General features: G+C 51.3%; 1 protein-coding gene across 3 annotated transcripts in view; it reads right to left on the bottom strand.

Annotated features, from left to right (window-relative positions):
- TNS1 (tensin 1) overlaps window positions 1-19,660 on the bottom strand; it is a 273,763-nt gene that overhangs the window by 20,348 nt on the left and 233,755 nt on the right. For all 3 annotated transcript variants that reach the window (XM_074967030.1, XM_074967029.1, XM_074967031.1), the window contains 3 exons: window positions 14,805-14,897; window positions 12,769-12,804; window positions 2,270-2,453 (listed from right to left, as the gene is read on the bottom strand). In XM_074967030.1, the coding sequence (XP_074823131.1) occupies window positions 2,270-2,453; window positions 12,769-12,804; window positions 14,805-14,897 (313 nt within the window). The remainder of the gene's footprint in view (window positions 1-2,269; window positions 2,454-12,768; window positions 12,805-14,804; window positions 14,898-19,660) is intronic.

Below are 19,660 nucleotides of genomic sequence, written 5' to 3'. Positions count from 1 at the left end.
GTCTGCAGGCGCCGCCCCTGCAGCTCCCATTGGCCGCAGTTCCTAGCCAATAGGAGCTGCAGGGGCGGTGCTTGGGGTGGGGGCAGCGAACGGAGCCCTCTGGCTGCCCCTACGCATAGGAGCCGAAGGGGGGACATGCTGCTGCTTCTGGGAGCTGCGCAGAGCAGGGCACGCCCCAGACCCCGCTCCCCAGTGGGAGCTAGAGGGCCGGATTAAAATGGCTGGTGGTCAGGGCCTTATGTTTTTGTCTCCTGGGTTCCCCTGATGCCTGGGGCACTGAACACCGACTGATTGGTCACCCGGGCCTGAGCAGTGACCGACCCACCATTGCAGCAACGCACCTGAGCGTGTTCTCGGTCAAAACCATGCAGCCCCACATGGTTCGTAATGAGCCCAGCAGGCTCTAAGGGGGAACACCGGGCGTGCAGGAGCAGCCGCTCCAGGGGACTTTTCTCAGGAGTCAGTCAGTTGTTTGGGACCTGATCCTGTACAATGGCTTGGTGCTGGGCACTCCCAGAGCTCACTGGCTTCAGAGGGAGGCCTTGGGGCTCAGCACCGCCCGACAGGGGGCCTTTGGACTAATCAGGGTAAGAGAGAAAGGGGCTCTGTGCATGGCGGGCGAAGGGAAGGAAGGGCTGTGAGTCCTCCTACTCCCAGGATGGGGGTTGCTGGGGTCAGAGGGCTCCCTGGGGCCCTGCCCACCCACTGGGCATGAGAAGTGTCTATCCCAGCCCACTGGGAGAGGAGAGGAGAGGAGAGGAAGGGGTTAGCTAGGGCCAGGGTGTGACAAAGCGGGACTGTTCTTAATGTTTCCTCTGAATAGGGTGGGGGTGCCTCAGTTTCCCCTAGGCAGTTCTTAAGTATCTAGGTGGTGGGGTAAGGGTGTATGATCGTTGCAGAGCCCTAGAGGGCAGGTGTGTGCAGGGGTCTGGACACAGAGAATGGCCGACACCCTGTTTCCTGGCCACCAATGGCCTGGCCCTTCCCCCGCGCAAGGTGAGAGCTAAAGGGTTGGAGAACAAAGGAATCCGGTGACCTCCTGGCCCAGGAAAGGGACAAAGCCCAGAGGAGTGGGGGCTGGCATCAGTTTCAGTTGGGGGCTGGCTGGGGATGTGGATTGAAGGGCAGATGTGGTTGTCTGGCTCATTGCCCCCCAAAATGGACCCAGCTGAGAGGTCCTGTTCTCTGCACCTACAAGCTCTGGTTTAGACCATGTTCCTGTCGTCTAATAAACCTTCTGTGTTACTGGCTGGCTGAGAGTCACGTCTGACTGCGAAGTTGGGGGGCAGGACCCTCTGGCTTCCCCAGGACCCCGCCTGGGCGGACTTGCTGTGGGAAGTGCAGGGAGGGGCAGAGGAGGCTGGATGCTCTGAGGTCAGACCCAGGAAGGTGGAAGCCGGGTGAGCTGTGTGTCCTGCAGACAGGCTGCTCCCAGAGAGGAGACTTCCCCAGAGTCCTGCCTGGCTTCGTAGGGAGCTCCTCCAGTGCATCGCCCGGGGACTCCGTGACACAGGGTGACAGGAGCAGCCTTTCAGACGCAGGATGGCCCCCTGCAGCACCCAGTCCCCGCAGCTCCATCCGCCAGGGAACAGCCAGGAGCAACAGCAAGCCTGGGGCGCGAGCTGCGAGGGGGCTGAGCCAGCGGACAATCCCCACTCCCCACGCTGCACTGCCGCCAGATCACACCCGTGGACATGCCCTCCCAATCACCCCCTTGCACACACAACCCTACATGTGTGCACACAACCGCACACACATACAATCCTTCATGCATGCACACATAACCTGACATGTGTGCACATGCAAACCCCTCATGCGCACACACCCCACACCTCCCAAGCGCACACACAACCACACATCCACCCACGTTTCCCCTACACACAACCAGCTACACCCACCCCCTCCCCACACTGTCTTGTACACACCCACCCTCTCTTCGACCACATCCTCATTCATGCACACAACCCCCCTCAAACCCACACAACCGCAGACCCTCTTGAATACACACGGGAAAAACCTTACACACACACACACACCCTAGACACAACCACCTACACACACACACACACACACACTTCCTGACCCCTGTGGTGACAGCTGACACCCTGAAGCATGAGAATGCACAGCTGCAAACTGACCGCAGCACGGCCCTTATTCGTGTGACCCAAGTCATTGATGGGCGTGTTCAGGTGAGGAAGGGCTGCAGGGCAAAGCCCTCCTGGAGTTAAACCCAGCACTATAGCGGTCCCCAGTGCCCGGCTCTCCTTACCCGTCCATGCTGTGAATGGGGCTGCTGGTGGAGATGGGGCTGGGGGAGGTGAAGGAGTTCATGAAGGCCCCGTTCCTCATTGGCGTCTCAGTGCTGTAGGCCTGTGGAGTTGGGGGGTTCTGGGGCATCCCCCCGCCCCCCGTCGCCGCCTTGCGGGCCACCGACTCCACATAGGTCCTGGAACCTGGGGGGGCAAAAGGAAAGGAAGGGTGAAGCTGGCGACTGACCCGGGGAGGTCGGCGTGCATGTGCCCTTTGGCTGCAGCTCAGGATCGGGGCCGATCACACCCAGGGCCCGAATGTCAGTCACCCCGTTTCAAATCGATAACCCCGTTGCGGCCGCGACAGCTGATCTGAGAAATCCACTGCATCCCCATCATCCCACCCCAAGCAATGAATTAAATCCCCCCACCTCTGTTGGATCATATTAAAGAAGTTCTGTATTAAAATCACAAATGAGTTTGATTCCCCATAGTTTAAATTCCAGGGTATTACTAATTAAGAGGTCTCTTGGTTTTTGGTACTGTTTCTCTCCCTCTGTATGTGAAACTTGCAAGCTGCTAATTGCGTTAGTACATTCTAAGACAGAGTCTGTTCTCAAAGCAATTCACAGAGAGAGACTCAAAGCAATACTCTAACAACAGACACAGCACCCAGAGACTCCCCGCCCTTTTGTTGTATTAACAACTGTGATTAAAATAGAGATAGAGGATGGATGTGGATGGATGCTTGGTGTGGATAAGAACTGAATGATCAGGGAGGTGCCAGCCTAAGAATCCAGTGTCCATCGGCTGAAGAAGGCGTCAAGTGGAAATAACCAGAGGACCCCGGAGGGCAGACTGGAATCCACCCAACAGCCTCAAGAATGGGAGAACCAAAGAACAAGATAACATCTAGCAGCACGGAGCCGTCAGGAATGTGCTATCTGCTGATTGATTCAGCAACAGCATGATGAAGCAATTCCCATAGACTGGCATAGGAAGAAATTCCTATAAAAATAGACTCTAAAAAAGTGAGAACTTTGGGGTCTGATTCTGCAAACCAACTTCCAGGAGCATCAGATGAGCATCTGACAAGGCCCTGCTCCCTCCTCATGTCCAGGCCACCTGGCCAGTGGCTTGGCATGAGCAACTCTAAGGCTGGTAACTATGATAACAACCTTGCAGAACCTGTGTGTGTGTGTGTGTGTGTATATGAATGAATGTGTGAAGAAATATAAGATTGAATGGAATGTTATAGCTATAACTAACTGCTTACTATGATTCTTTCTGTATTCACAATAAATGTGGTATTTTGCCTTTTTTCCCTTTAATAAGATCCTGCTGGTTTTTAATTTATTGGTACAACACCTCCACCCAGCTAGGGCGTTGCCAAAACAGATGCAATGTGTGACACGGCCCCCGGCCCTCTCTGAATCGTCTTCCCCGTCATTCCTCCCTACATGAGTCTTGTGCAACACACAGCTTCGTGCCTGTTACACATTGCAGGCACCACTGTGCCCATGAGAAGTCAGTCCTCGTCATCATTTAAAAATAGATCCTTTTGAATCACCCCCGGCAGACGTGCAGTTGGCTAAGCAGAGTTACTGTATGACCGGCCGTAAGTAACCCCTGTCCCACCTCCCTGCACACTGGCTCACTCCTAAGATGAGACTGTGTGACTCCACCAGGCGGGAACGGTTTCCGCTGCACGCCCAGCACGGGCTGGAGAAATCAATCACACGAGGTGCCCATGGCAGACAAAACCTGGTGTCTTTTTAAGGTGCAAAGCCCAGCTGTGGCCTGGCAGCTTGGGAGGTGCTTTCTCAGACAGGGGGCGCCTTAATTTAGATCCAGCCAAACTGAACTTCTTACGTCTACACGGGAGCTGGCGGTGTAATGAGACAGACCCAGCTCGAGTTTAGACGTACCCTCGTCCCCCAACCTCGAGGCATTTATCTCCAAGTAGGTTCACCAACAGAGGAATGAGCTGGATCTAATCCTTGCATCCACCTTCCCGGGGTTACCCCGAATTTGCCCTCTTGGGCCCGCAGTGAAATGGACTCTCCCATCTCTGCATCTCCAACCCCCAGTTTCTCTCTCTTACGAGCCGCAGGTGAGAAAAGCAAACAGGAGCCACCATCTGGCCAGGCAGTTAAAGACTCCCCCATCTCTGCCCACTGCATTGCTGAGGGTGATCTCAGCCTGTCACGCCCACAGGGCTGGTGCCTCAGGACGGCCTCGTTCCATTTCTGGAAGCAGCTGGGTTCAGTGTCTGGTCTAGCGTGGCTGCGGTGTGTCCCAAGAGCACCGGCAGGGGGAAGGATGGGCAGGCCCTTGGGGTGCACTGGTGCATGCTGGGGGTGAAGTGAGATGGCTTCTCTGAACCCCAAGAGGCAGCAATGATCGTCTCGAGAACCGAAACTCACCATTGTGTCGAACCATGAGCCCAGGTCCGGGCCGTTCTGCCGGCTGCCGCAGGAACACGCGTTGCCCTGCAATCCGCGGGACGGCCGCAGGGCAACCATCTGCAGTGGCCCAGCTCCATCCTCTCAAACAAAGGTAACTCCCAATGATGAGGGGAGAAACCTTGCTACAGCCTCCCATCCTTCCCACCCCATCGCTGCGTGGCAGGAAGGATGGCAGAGCCGGTGCCCTCTACGCCCGGAGGGGATGGAACCCGACAGAACTAGGCAGCTTTCCGACACGGCCGGTGCAGGGCGGGACAATGCTCGCCAGGCCCCTCTCTTTGGACCCTGCGAGCCACGAACCCGCTGAGCAGCCACTGGCCCGGGTCACCCCCGCGGCGAGCCAGGCGAGCTGCCCTCCAGGGCCCCGCACCCACCCAGACTATCAGCGATGTCCACGACGTCAGCTCCCCCGTGGGCGTAAAGCAGCGTGACGCTGACCTCAGTGGAGCAATGCTCATTTACACCAGCTGCAGGATCTGGCCCCCCAACATGTAGATGCCAGGCACATTCGGAGCGAGCTGACTAACTGCCCTGCAGGGCGCTTGTTCCCCAGACGGCAGCAGAGCCATCGCAAAGACCCCCCGCCCCCCTGCGCCCTGCCAGCTCCGGACGCGGTCACCCTGCTCAGATAGCCGCACGGTTTCCAGGCTTTAGAGACCCGTCCCCCTTTGCCCCCCGGAGGCGGCTTCTCAGAGACTCTTCCCAGAGCTCTGGGCCCTCCCGCTTCAGCCCCACAAGGCTTCCGTCTCCTACCCCCTTCCACACTCACCCCATTCCTCCTCTGCCCCCTGCCCGGCTCCCCCTTTGGCCCCAATCCCCCCGGGTATAAACACCCAGTTCTTGCCTGCATTCCTTCCCCCCAACTTTGCAGCCCTCATTCCGAGGAGAAGGCAACGAGCCCTGGGATTGTTCCTGCTTTTCCTAACAGAGGCGCCCCGTTCTCATGCTCCCTGCCTCCCTGGCTGTCTTACTCCCCGCCTGCCTGGGGGACCTTGCCCTGACCCTGCCTTCACCCGGGCGGCAGGGCCCCACCGTGGCCTCGTCTGAGTGCATGAGCAAGTCCAGGAGGCTTGGGAAACTACACCCTCTGCCTCCTGCCCGTCCTCGTCAGTGCTAGCCCCGTCTCCACATAGCCCACAGGCGGCTCCTGCGAATGCTGTCCATGCCCCATCAGGGCCTGGCGTCACTGTGGGCTGGTGCCAAGCCAGGCGTGGCACAGCTGTGCTGTCACTGACCTGCCTTCCCGCTTCTCCGGGCCAGCACCCAGCGTGAATTTCTGCCTCTTCCTGAAGGAAACGAGGTGCGGGGGTGTTATACCAGGGACCCATATGACGTGAGTGGCACTGCCCGCAAAGACCTGAGATTCACCCACCAGCCGGCCTTGCCTCCTTGTCTCGCAAAGCCACGTGTCTAGAAGCACGGCTTTTTCAGCCTTTCCATTCTGTGAGCGACTGCATCAGAGACCCGCCTCTTCCCCTGGACCCTTCTCCCTCCTACAATTCACTGGAGGATCCAGTCCCGCGTAGGCAAGGTCGGGGATAAGATAACCCCAGAGATCTTTGGCATCTCTAGTGCAGTGGGCGGCGTACGCAATACACGGCCGGAAATAAAACGGACCCCTACGGTGATTAGTTAGTGTCACCGCGGCTCCTGAGTGGCTAAGAAGTGAGCACCCCCTATTATTCTGTTACCCAGTCTCCTCCCCCCCCAGCCAAGGTCTATTTGTCTGATCGCCTGTAGCCCGTGAGCTCTTTGGGGTAGAGGCTGCCAGGTACCCTCTGCCTGGTATAACCTCTCCGTCCAGCCCTGCCCCGCCCTGCATAATCAGATGGGGCAGGAGCTGACCTCTGAAGGGAGCTGGGCTAATCTTTTCCTACAGAACATTCCAGCTGGGTTTCGGGATTTTGACTGAACCCGGCACTTGGGTCCGCTCGGCCTGGGGCCAAAGTGCTGCTTAGGTGACCTGCAGAATGGGGGTAATACACCTTCCCCCGTTTCGGTCATTAAATCCCGCTCCCTGCCCCGACCAAAATTCGCCAGTCCAAGTGCATGAGTCCACCAGCCAGGGGTTCGGGAGAAACGGCTGCAGAACGGCAGCGACACAAGGGAAATCAGGGGCATGGGCAAAGAAGAGAGGAGGTGGGTGTGCCAAGTTTGGGGGCAGAAAAGAGAGTTTGGCATATTTTTTTAGATGAAAAATGTAGAGCTCATCTGTTCTGATTTTTCCGCAAGGGCTCTATGGATGATATCTTAAGAACAAAGGAAGAGACACATGAACAATTGAGGGTGGGTGGGAGCTCATTATAACCCCCAAAATGCCAGAGAGACACCCGGATACACACAGGGTATTATTTTTAAAGGGCCCTCAATCCATTCTCTGTCCTTGCAGGTAGAAATTCAGATATTCAGCATTCAGCTGGTCAGATCTGGTGGACCATCCCGTAAATTAGAACTTGAACATCTGCACCTGCGATTTTGTGCTCATAATTCACCGTACCTTGCAAAACTGGACGTTGACTTCAAAAGATTGCTGTGTGCGTGTGTGTGTGTGTGTGTGTGTGCGTGCGTGTATGTGAATGCGTGTGTGCGCGTGTGTTTGTAAAAAGATGCTGTTTAAACATAAATCAACAGTGCACCAATTCAATGTAGACAGTCTGACTAGAGGAGTAGTGCAGAAAAACCTGCAGCTCCTTTCTATTCTAATTAACTGTATTATTGGCCAAATTCTCTATCCCATTATCTATCAGGATCATGTCATGAAAAACCCCATTGCAATGTACACGCGGACAGGAACACAGGTATAGTTTCCATAGTGCCGAGCTAAACCCTGCTTCGCTTTACACATCCGATGAAAACAATCGCATTCCCATGGGCTCAGTCCCACCCTTCCAACTGTGCAGCTACTGACTCTCCAGGTGCACCTTTCTGAGTGCCAGGATGCATCCACCCCAGGGTGCACTTCTGTTAGACCATCCCTGGGCTTTGCACAAAGCACAGAACAAGCTGAACAGTTAAGGAGAGTTGCAGGGGCCAGAAGAGGATAGAGAGCAGATGCTCATGCCGATTAAGTGGCACTGCTATGGGTACCCGCATGGCCCCACAGTGTGCCAACATTTTTACGGCTGACTTAGAACAACGCTTCCTCAGCTCTCGTCCCCTAATGCCCCTACTCTACTTGCGCTATATTGATGACATCTTCATCATCTGGACCCATGGAAAAGAAGCCCTTGAGGAATTCCACCATGATTTCAACAATTTCCATCCCACCATCAACCTCAGCCTGGTCCAGTCCCACAAGAGATCCACTTCCTGGATACTACAGTGCTAATAAACAATGGTCACATAAACACCACCCAATACCGGAAACCTACTGACAGCTATTCCTACCTACATGCCTCCAGCTTTCACCCTGACCACACCACATGATCCATCATCTACAGCCAAGCTCTGCGATACAACCGCATTTGCTTCAACCCCTCAGATAGAGACAAACACCTACAAGGTCTCTATCAAGCATTCTTACAACTACAATACCCACCTGCGGAAGTGAAGAAACAGATTGATAGAGCCAGAAGAGTTCCCAGAAGTCACCTACTACAGGACAGGCCCAACAAAGAAAATAATAGAACGCCACTAGCCATCACCTTCAGCCCCCAACTAAAACCCCTCCAACGCATTATTAAGGATCTACAACCTATCCTGAAGGATGACCCAACACTCTCACAAATCTTGGGAGACAGGCCAGTCCTTGCCTACAGACAGCCCCCCAACATGAAGCAAATACTCACCAGCAACCACATACCACACAGCAGAACCACTAACCCAGGAACCTATCCTTGCAACAAAGCCCGTTGCCAACTGTGCCCACATATCTATTCAGGGGACACCATCACAGGGCCTAATCACATCAGCCACACTATCAGAGGCTCGTTCACCTGCACATCCACCAATGTGATATATGCCATCATGTGCCAGCAATGCCCCTCTGCCATGTACATTGGTCAAACTGGACAGTTTCTACGTAAAAGAATAAATGGACACAAATCAGATATCAAGAATTATAACATTCATAAACCAGTGGGAGAACACTTCAATCTCTCTGGTCACGCGATTACAGACATGAAAGTTGCGATATTACAACAAAAAAACTTCAAAACCAGACTCCAGCGAGAGACTGTTGAATTGGAGTTCATTTGCAAATTGGATACAATTAACTTAGGCTTGAATAGAGACTGGGAGTGGCTAAGTCATTATGGAAGGTAACCTATTTCCCCTTGTTTTTTCCTACCCCCCCCCTTCCTCAGACATTCTTGTTAAACCCTGGATTTGTGCTGGAAATGGCCCACCTTGATTATCATAAACACTGTAAGGAGAGGAGTACTTGTGGCACCTTAGAGATTAACCAATTTATTTGAGCATAAGCTTTCATGAGCTACAGCTCACTTCATCGGATGCATGCTCAAATAAATTGGCTAGTCTCTAAGGTGCCACAAGTCCTCCTTTTCTTTTTGCCAATACAGACTAACACGGCTGTTACTCTGAAACCTGTCATTGTAAGGAGAGTGATCACTTTAGATAAGCTATTACCAACAGGAGAGTGGGTTTGTGTGTGTGGAAAAAAAAAGGGGGGCTTGGGGGGGAGAAAACCCAGATTTATGCTGGAAATGGCCCACCTTGATTATCATACACATTGTAAGGAGAGTGATCAATTTAGATAAGCTATTACCAACAGGAGAGTGGGTTTGTTGGGGGGGAGGGGGGAGAAAACCTGGATTTGTGCTGGAAATGGCCCAGCTTGATTATCATACACATTGTAAGGAAAGTGATCACTTTAGATGAGCTATTACCAGCAGGAGAGTGGGGTGGGGGGAGAGAAAACCTTTTGTAGTGGAAAACACCCATTTTTTCATGGTTTGTATGTATAAGAACATCTTCTGTATTTTCCACAGTATGCATCCGATGAAGTGAGCTGTAGCTCACGAAAGCTTATGCTCAAATAAATTGGTTAGTCTCTAAGGTGCCACAAGTCCTCCTTTTCTTTTTGCGAATACAGACTAACACGGCTGTTACTCTGAAACCATTCTAAACGTAGTTGGGGGAAAAAATGTGGAAAATTTCAAAACTTTGTTAGTTTTGCATTTTTGCACTGGGTTCAAAAAACAGAGACTTTTTTCCATTTCCCAAATTTGTGGGCACATTTTCGCCCCTCCTTTTTATCAAAAGCGTTATTAAAAAAGTCACCAAAATGTTCCATCTGCTGAAAACTGGTTTTGGGGAAACAGAAGCTTTTTCCAAATGTATTAGGAAAAAAGGCACAAACCCCACAACAGACTGACAAAATCAAAACCATCGTTTTGGGGGGGGAAGGGCATTTTTCTATCTAAAAATTTTTCTTTCAAAAAAAGTGAACTCGCTCAGCTAATTTCTTCCCCGCGGCAAAAGCATTGGTCCTCTTTCAGGAGCCAGAACATGGTAGGTTTTAAAACACAAATTATCTGAGTCATGCAGAAAATGGGTGAAAGAATGTTGTAATGGTTAGGCAGTATTGCCAACCCAAAGTGTTCAAAACGCATGAGTCAGACCCTAAACCCCATGAAATTGGCTTAAAAAGAACTCAAAATGTATTATTTTAAAAAATCTCATGTCATTTTTATTTCCCTTCTGGTATTGAACTGTAGGGATCACAGTTCAACCTGGTCTACAAAACAATTGTGATAAAAATGAAGATGTTTTCATTTTCATCCAAATTTTTCTTCAAAAGGATTTTGGGGTTATGTCAAACCACTGAAAACCTGAAAAATCAAACATTTGTCTGTTTCTGGCTGAAAAGAATTCAGCCAAACTCCCAAAATATTCTGGTTTGGGCTGCAATTTTCCCTTTTTTTAAATGAAAAATGGGAAAAAATGGTAGAAAAAGGAGATTAGCCACAGAAAATGCCATTCTGACCAAAAAAGTCATTTTCTTGTTGAAAAACATTTTGAACAACAACAAAAATTGCAGCAAGCTCTCGCCACATTTTTAGGCTTTTCTCTGCAGCCATGAGGACCAGAAACTTTGTTTTTTAATTAGAGCTGAAATTGTCCTGTAATCTCCTGACTCCAAGAGCTGGGTCTTTAAGACAAACACCGCGATAAAGATTTGTGGTACAATCATGAGAGGTTGCCAAGACTGCTTTGGGTGCAACAAAAATGGACAGATTCTTATGAAACTCCCCAGAGAGGTCCAGACGGGACTGAAATACATGCAAAAAACTCAGCCCAAGGAGTAACTCAGAAGTGACTGAAAACAGAGATTCTGAAGGAAAGTGCCATCTCAAACACAGCATCACCATCCGGCTGCAACACATGAAGTAGGAAAGCACAGAGACAGATTGCGTAGGCGTGTAGATTCCAAGCTCTTAACTTCTGTATCCACAAGGCGCTTGCTTATGTTTCGTTTGAAGCTAACGTCCCCTACTTATAAACACTTGCACATTCTTGTTTAACCGTGTTTGTCATTCCGCTCGGACCGTTTGATTTGCTGAAAGGCTGCAGCCACCGAAAGCACAAACTGCACCACAAGTGAACCTGTTCTAAAGCATGTCACGGCATCTGAAATTCATGAACTTTAGCTCTGTATCTCTGCTTATATTTTCACTCCCCTTGGGTCAGCAAAAGCACAGAGCTTGGGAGTCTTATGGCCTTAGGGTATCAGTCACAAAACTATCTTAATGACTCAGGAGTCGCTGAGAACTGATCTCTGTGAAATCTATCCCTGTGGTCACAATGGGAGCTCCTGGGGGCTCAGCAGTTAAGAAAACGTGGCCCTTTATTTTGGTACCTAAATTGGAAATGAGCTCTTTGAAAGTCTGTCGCCCGTGCTGCACTGTCTTCACTGAGACTAGCTGGAGGGAAGCTAGCTTGGGTAGGCTAGCCCACGCACACCTTTTGCCATGTAGACACACGCTAAGCCCTACTGAAAGTCAATGGCTCTCCAACGGTTCCACAACCAGGATGTGGCAGTCTGGCCTGGTGGGTAGGACCAGGAGCCATGCCTAGCGGTCAGAGCAGGAGTAGGCCCTGGTGGCGGGAGGAGGAGTCAAGCGAGGGGTCACAGCTGAAGTCAGAAACCAGGAGTCGGGCCTAAGGTCGGAGCTGGAGTCAGGGCCATAGGTCAGAGAACAAGAGCAGCGCCTGTTGTCGCAGCAGGCCAGGTACTGCCAGGTTGCACAGACAGCTTCCGGCAACTTCCTACCCACTTAAATAGCGAGCCTGGACAAATCAGAGATCATGGGTGGTGATGCCAATCGGGTCTTCGCATGGGCAGCACTTCCTATGGCGTGTAGTGATTTATAATGTGTGGATCACGCCTCTGCTACAGCTGCCCAGCTGTCACCCCGAGCCCTGCAAACCCGGGTTCTCGTCCTCTGGATCCTTACGCTCTGCCGCTGTTGAAGATGGGACTTAGGCGCTTATGAAAATTTCACCTTTCACCTAGGCGTGTGCCTTGGCTGTATACACACTGAGGGAAACATGGACCAAGGGGAAAAGAACAGTGGTCAGCATCACTACTTCCCCGTTGTGGGGCGTGCGGGAAGGACAGAGAGCAGTGTACCCCACGGCTGCGGCTCTATCTCATGGCACCGTCCTGACTGGGTTTCAGAACGAACCTCTGCAGAAGCCAGTGCAATGATCTCACGGCACATTGATTCACTGGGGTGGGAACGGCATTCCAGGAAGTACCGCCTGCCAGAAGACAGGAAATGATGCGAGAGCACAAGGAACCAAGTGATGGGCAGAGGCTGAAATGCCACTGCTGGATATCTGATCATTTTCCTGCACACTTCAGTTTCAGGCAGCTCCACCTGGATTTATTTGCTTCGAGATTAGCTCCTACGTATAATTCCCTGGCGGGCCGCACTGCGGTACAATCCTGTATGCACTTTTGACCCTTCTGCATACCACACAAATCAAGCCAACCAGATGTCTCAGCATTAATGAGCTTAGCAGTTTCAGCTTCTCTTTTTGGCCAAAAGAATTAGCATGAATAAAGAGAAAATATCCCTTCTTACCTTCATCAGATTCAACTACTGCCTCCCCATCTAGCTCTGAGGGGGAAAGACGAGAGATGGAAGAGCAAGGCAGGGAAGGACAGACAGTGGAAGAGAAAGGAAACACGGTGATGCAAAGGGAAGAAAGAGAGAGAGAGAGAAATCGATGTTAATGTTCTCTGCTTTTTCATCCTGGTAAATAACCACATGTGTGCAAGTTACCTGAATTGCCACAGAAACAGGAAAGAGGCCCCGGTTTTTAAAGGTATTTAGGTGCCTAAAACCCATTAGTTTAACACTCACCTGGCCCTCAGCACTCACCTGGCAGTATCATTCCTATGGCTTCACCGCTAACCTTTCCCTACCGACAAGCCCTAGGCAGGGAGATGGTTTATGTCCAAAAGGGATGTTGTTATTCATTATTATTCTGATTCCCTCCACCCTTTGAGAAGCCATTGGCCTTCCCGGTTCAGACGGCAGGTCTGGGGCAGGGCCACACAAGCCTACACTGATTGGCTCTCCGCGTGCTGAGAAAACCCCGCTGGGAACATTCCTAGTGCTGCCTTTTTTTCCATCCAATTTTTACGGCTGTGCATCGGCCTTTCTGCTGTTAAACTCTCTGCTGCTCCACATTTATAGCCTGGCTGTAAAAAGGTGCCAATGGCTGAAATGCTGGTGTCTACAGCCCCAGAATCGGTCCCCAAAGGGGCTTTCCCCACTGTAAACTCTAGTTTCTGCTTCTCTCTGCCTGCGAAGAGCAGGATAGACACAAGGCTCCGAACGTAAAGGAAACTCTTGAAAGCTTGTGAAGGGGAGGGGTGGTGCTGGTGAGCTGGGATCTGTCTGGATTAGAAGACAGCTCCTGGGCTCTGGTATCCGTCCCCGAGACAGCTGTCAGAGGCCAGGAGAGGAGTTAGCAGCAGGGCCCGGGGCTGCACTCTGGGGATTCACACAGAGACAGCGGATGCTCTGGATATTGTTTAACTGGCAAGTTGCACTTTCTCTAGCCCTCTTGAACTGCTGCGAGGTGAGAACGCTACATATAGGTGGAGAGAGCGAGGGAGAAAGGAGGAGCGGGAGTGGAGAGAGAGAAAGCCATAGACAGCCAAATCCTAACTACCTTACGCACTCCTTCAGTACAGCTCCCATCGGGGGCAGCTGACCCTGAGTAAGGACCTCGGGTGCTGACCCAGACAGAGAGGGTGACAGAAACCAAGCGCTGCTGGTAATGAGCAACCACTCTACCGGACAGCGTGTTCCTTACCTTCTTGAAGCTTGTTGTTTGATAACGTAGGAATAGCCAGCCTGGGTCAGACCCCCCATGTCCAGCTAGGCCAGTGACCTAACAGTGGCCAGTACCAACCGCTTCAGAGGCAAATGCAAGGAACTCCTACTGTACACAGCTATGGGACAACCTGCCCATCGGGATGAGTGTAACCTGGTTCTAGGGTTGGAAGGGCTCTCAAGAGGTCATCTAGCTAGCCCATCCTCGGATCTTGGCAGGGGGTCGGGCTAGGTGATCCTTGTGGCCCCTTTGGTTCTGTGACCCCCTGCGCTAAGGCAGAATTTAGTATACCAATACATAAGGACCACTTGATGATTACCCTGTTCTGTTCACTCCCTCTGGGGCACCTGGCATTGGCCACTGTGGGAAGACAGGAGACTGGCCTAGATGGACCTTTGGTCTGACCCAGTCTGGCCGTTCTTATGCTTGACAGGCATATTTCTCAACCCCATTGCTGCCACAGGACCCTTCCTCTACTGGCCACAGCCCCTGAGGCACCGCATTGCTGTCCGGCAGCATACAGCTCAGCCTTGGGTGCACATGCCAGTGACCAAACCCAGTCACCCTGACTGTGACCCTGACGGGCCAACGTTGCAAATTCAGCCTCAGCAGAAGCCCCTGGAGAAACAAGGCATTCGCAACCTCTCTGTGCAGCGGCATGATTCTATGATTCAATACAGGAGAGAGGGGAATAAGATGCCAGGATGAACTGGCCCTAACTTTCAGCACCTTCTATCTGTAACCGGCCCTCTGACCCCAGCCATTCACTTACCTCCCGCCGGCTGCAGCAGGATCTCGGCTGGGTTATGGGGCTTCAGCCCCAATGCAGACAGCGGGGTCTTGGCCAGGCCGGGCGGGGAGCGCGCTGTAGTCAGGCCAAAAAAAAAAAAAAAACCCAACGGTATCAAAAGAGGAATTAAATTTGAAGCGCAATAAATCCTAGAGTCATCTCGGTTGTTACTAAATGTGAGTTTATAGCCTCAGCACTACGTGTCCTACTTAATGACGGTCATTATGTCCTGGCAAGGTGCGTGTGCAACTGGAAACACTTAAGCCCGCTGGCCTGCAGAAACCACAGGAATGCAGGAGCCGAGAGCAGGCCCCCTTATAAGAAGTGACACCTTTGGCTTCTCTTTTATGGAGACGGTGATTCGGCCAGCCCCGATGCCAGCCACGTGCAGAGGGAAACTAGACACGGGGGAGACAAAGAAACCCCCTGCTGATAATTGATGGGCAGTTACAGGAAGACGGATTGAGGGGTCCAGAGGGCGGGGCAGGATTACAAATTCCTTTGATGCCTGTAAACCCTGCCTGAGTGCGCTGGGAGCCTGAAGGCCTTGCCTCCTTGAGGAGAGAGCACCTTGGCGAGGCCATTAGGGACAGTCCACCGGCAGGAATGACTTCCCGGGGCTTGCAGGAATCCTAACACTGGGCAAGTCAGCAAAGCAGCAGCCCCCTGGCTGGATAACAGCGCCCTCCATTGCCCGAGTGCCTCTCATCCAGGGATCTCAAAGCGCCTTCCCCAATGCTCACTGATTAAGACTCCCTGCCATGGTTAATTGATGACACCTCCCCACCCTATGAGGGCATTTAGCTGCACTCCCCTCATTGGACAGGTTGGTAAACTGAGGCACCCAAAGGTAACATGTCCTGCCCGCAGTGACTCGGGAAGCTGGCAGCGCAGCTAGGGCTAGAACCCAGGAGTCCCGACTTCCACACTCCAAAACACGAGACCACCCAGTATGCGTCTGCTGCGGGGAGGTGCTGCAGAGGCTCACTGCTCAATGCACAGGTTGCCAGAGATGCCTCCAAAAACAGCAGCATTTCCTCTGTAGTCAGACTGATATTAACATAAACACAGTGGGCCAGATTCCGATCTCCGTGCCCTAGATCTAAATCCAGAGGGGCTCCACTGACTTCAGCCACGATACTCCAGATTCACCCCGGTGTAAGCGAGAACAGAATATGGCCCTCAGAAATTCAAACCACCATGCTCAAAAAACAGTCCCATTCCCTAATCTTCCCCTTGAAAAACTAACTTAGGGCCCACACTTTACATCGAAGCATTCGCTCTAGTTCTGGTAGAGAGACCTAAAGGGTGCCCATGCCATGAACTTTTACACATATGGCGTAGACACACATCTGGAAAACCAGCCAGATGTGCAGCGAGACAGGTATCACATACCCATCAGCCTGTTTACGAATGCACACAACAGGTGCTCTATAGCTCGATTGCACGTACATATTCGAGAGGCAGAGGCCGGTATGTAGTATGTATGTCTAAAGGGGGGATGTGTGTATGTGTGGATATCGCATGTGTGCTATATATAGGGTACACATATGAAGCAGGGAGTGATGGAGCAAATAGATGCAGATGTATACGTGAGATGTGCGCACTACAAGTCTCACAAATAAGGCTTTATAGTGTCTGTGTGTGTGTGTGGTGGGGGGAAGGGCGGAGAGTTCTTGACGTTGATTTCTATCTCCCTGACACTGCATTTTACCGGCTCGAAACAATTCAGGCTTTCTAACTGGGAGGAAGAGACCTGAGGACACAGAAGAGGTGTGGGAATGCTGCAAAAAGCAAAAACAAGGAGACAAATGAGGCTCCAACCTCCCTAAAGGAAATTTGACACATTCCTTTAGCTTTATCCACTGTTGCGTTTCAACCTTCTGACTTACAGATTCAGACGGGCACCCACGCTGGCAGTGGGAGGAGGCGGGAGAGGCAGGCGTGGAAACAAAAGCCAGTCCTCATGAGCTCACGTTTTCACGGCTGCTACGTTGGTTAGAACTGTTTGCTCAATGCAGATGAATTACTGGGAAACCAAGCAATTCCACAGACGGGCCAAGACGTTCCAGCCAAGTGTTACCGCGAATGCACTGAGCCTGCTTGGTCAAGAAGCTGGCCAGGGATGAGATGCAAAACACACCCGGTTTTGCACTGGGTAAGGGATGTTGCCCTGAGGGCACATCTCAAGCCTCTACTATTAACCTGTCACTCTGAAATTCATCCACAGAAGGAACTGCTGGCAAGAAGCCCCTGCAGTGTACTGAGCATTCAAAGTGCAGCCGAATGTCCCCGCCACACCCTCACCCTTCATCCCCAATGGGCGAAGACCTTACCCAGATGTGTGTTTCTCAGGGGAAGCGGTGGCACCAAAGGGGTTAAAAACAACTCTCCTGCTAAACTTGGTGTGTAGCAACTGCAGTCACCAACGAGGGCTGAGCGAAAAACAGATGTTTCAATGCACTGGAAATTCAAAATAAAAGCTTTGGGGCTTGAACAGAAAACTCATTTTTTTCTAAATTTTCAGCAAGTCAAAAAGTTGAAGAAGAAAAAAAACAACCCTTGTTCCAGGTCAAAGGAAACCCGAAATGAAACGTTTCACATTCAACTGTTTGAAAAGGTTTTTCGGATTTTTATAAAACAAAATTAAAGGAAATGTGGAAAGGAAAAATTGAAATGTTTCAGTCAAAAAAACCCACAAAACCCTAAAAAATAAAATGCTGGAAAAATTCAGAACAATTTGACAAGATTGACGTGAATTTGGGAACATTCTGGTGTCACCAAATCTCCATTTTTCACCCCCCCAAAAAATTTTGATGGAAAATCTTTGCCCAGCACTAGTCTGTGGCCGTAGGACATCCATATGGTTCAGAGACAGGAGATGTGGAGAATACAGTTTGGGAGGTGACTGCCATGTTGGAAAATCTCTCCTGATCAGGATCAGAGCATCTCAATCCATTTTCAGCTCCTCTATTCCACTTTTCAATGCACAGGAACATCAGATGTGGCCATTGCTTTTTTCCCCAGTTGCTCACCAATGCATTGTGCTGGTGCACACTGATTCAGCCGTGCCCCTGTGGCACCGTGGGACAGCGGCAAGAACTGGTCACAGCGGAATTCACTTCTTCCAAACCTACCACCAAGTTATCAAGGGTTAGCCAGTAGGACGCATGCTTGGCTGGAGGAGTCAGGAGGTCAGAACATGCAACGGGAAGTTCGAGGGTCAGACTTTCCCAGCAACTTGCAAGGACCGGACAATTCCAGCAGCAAAGCAACTGCTGAAACCTCCTTTGCCTACCTTAGGTTCAGCAGAGCACCTGCATGTTAAGTAGCATCTAACTCCCCTTGTCATTCCCCCTTCCCATCCGCAAATCTGTTCAGGTAAAGGGGATTCACCTTGCACTCGGCTACACGCCATGGGCTCCTATCTGGACATCCGGATATCAACGGTGAATGGATTTGAATGGACAGTGTCAACCCCAAATGTGCCTTCTCTAAAGGGAGTGGAAGACCATGCAATACACGTATGTGCATACACAGCGTGTCTTCAGCTAGGTACACGGCGGGGAACGTGACAGCCCTTAGTTTAAGCTCTTAGAGGCAAGGACAATATTTGCATGATGGGATTGTACAGTACCGACAGTGCTGGGACTCTGATTACAGCTTGTCCGTGTCGTAGTACAAAGGACTCTTTGGCTTGGTCAAAGCAGATCAGCCCAAATAAATGCTGATACCAACTTTATCCTACTCCTGGCCAGCATGTATCCCATCTCAGGGTTACAGAAACCCTCTTTGGGGAATATTTCAGGGAGCTTTAAAACAATTGCATCGGGACTATTTTTCAGAACCTTCCAAACTAGCTGCCTTAGCTACCATGAGTCCAACTGTCCAGGACTCGGCGGAAGCCATAAAAATGGACCTAAAATAGCCTTTCTGTGCACCCTCACCCAAAAAATCACTGGTTTAAAATCAACTCTCCCTTCCAGAGCTAGGAGCAGGTGCTGGGTCTGAATGGGAGAAAGTTCCTCCTTCCAGCTTTATCAGACTGTGAGGGTCACTTCAAAGTGGTGCCATCTCGAAAAGCTGTCACTGACACGGGACTGATGGAGATCCCTAAACAGCTCTGTAATTGAGCCAGCTGTTGCCAGCTGTTTGGATTCCTCCCCATCCCCCAAAATATTTGCTTTTTTAAAACTCTCGGGAGCTCGTTAGCCAACAGCATGTCTGTGAGAGTCACACTGAGCGCAGGGGGGCTGCCTGGGGACAGCTTTCCGGGGCGGACATTCAGTTTGGGATTCTACGCAGGTCCCTCTAAAAAGGAGGGGATCGGCTGCGGAAGTGATTGCTCTGAGTTTAACTTTGGAGCGACACGCTGCCGAGGAAAGCGACGTGACCAGAGATTTAGGCCCGGCTACTCTGCAGGGTCAGGATGCCGGAGAGTATCCCAAAGCTATTTGGCATCATGCAGCAGCCATCACCCAGAAGACGAAGCGGTGAGAGCCAGGGCTATGTGTTACATATACCATGTGGCATGGAACCCAATTGAAATGGGAGTCTCCTCAGTATACGGAGATAGTTTTATTTTCAGGGTGCTTTCATAGCAGATGGGGACGCGCCCCCTCAAAATAGGGTTCAATTTTTTCCATCACATGCCCTCAGGGGCCCCCAGGACAGATATATTATTTTACACCCCGCTATCTGTAAAACTTGGCTGTCAAAATGAAATAACAACGAAATCAAGGAACTCTGCAGCGCGTGGAGTGGCGGAGGGTGGTGTCAAGCAGAGAAGAGAAGTGACAGGGAAGGAATTGCCGTGGGAAAGGGGTGGAGGGATGAGA

Source organism: Natator depressus, chromosome 11 (genome assembly GCF_965152275.1).
Source record: "Natator depressus isolate rNatDep1 chromosome 11, rNatDep2.hap1, whole genome shotgun sequence".
Taxonomy (NCBI): Eukaryota; Metazoa; Chordata; order Testudines; family Cheloniidae; genus Natator; species Natator depressus.
The sequence above is the reverse complement of the archived record's forward strand: the minus strand, read 5'-3'. Positions and strand labels throughout refer to the sequence as shown.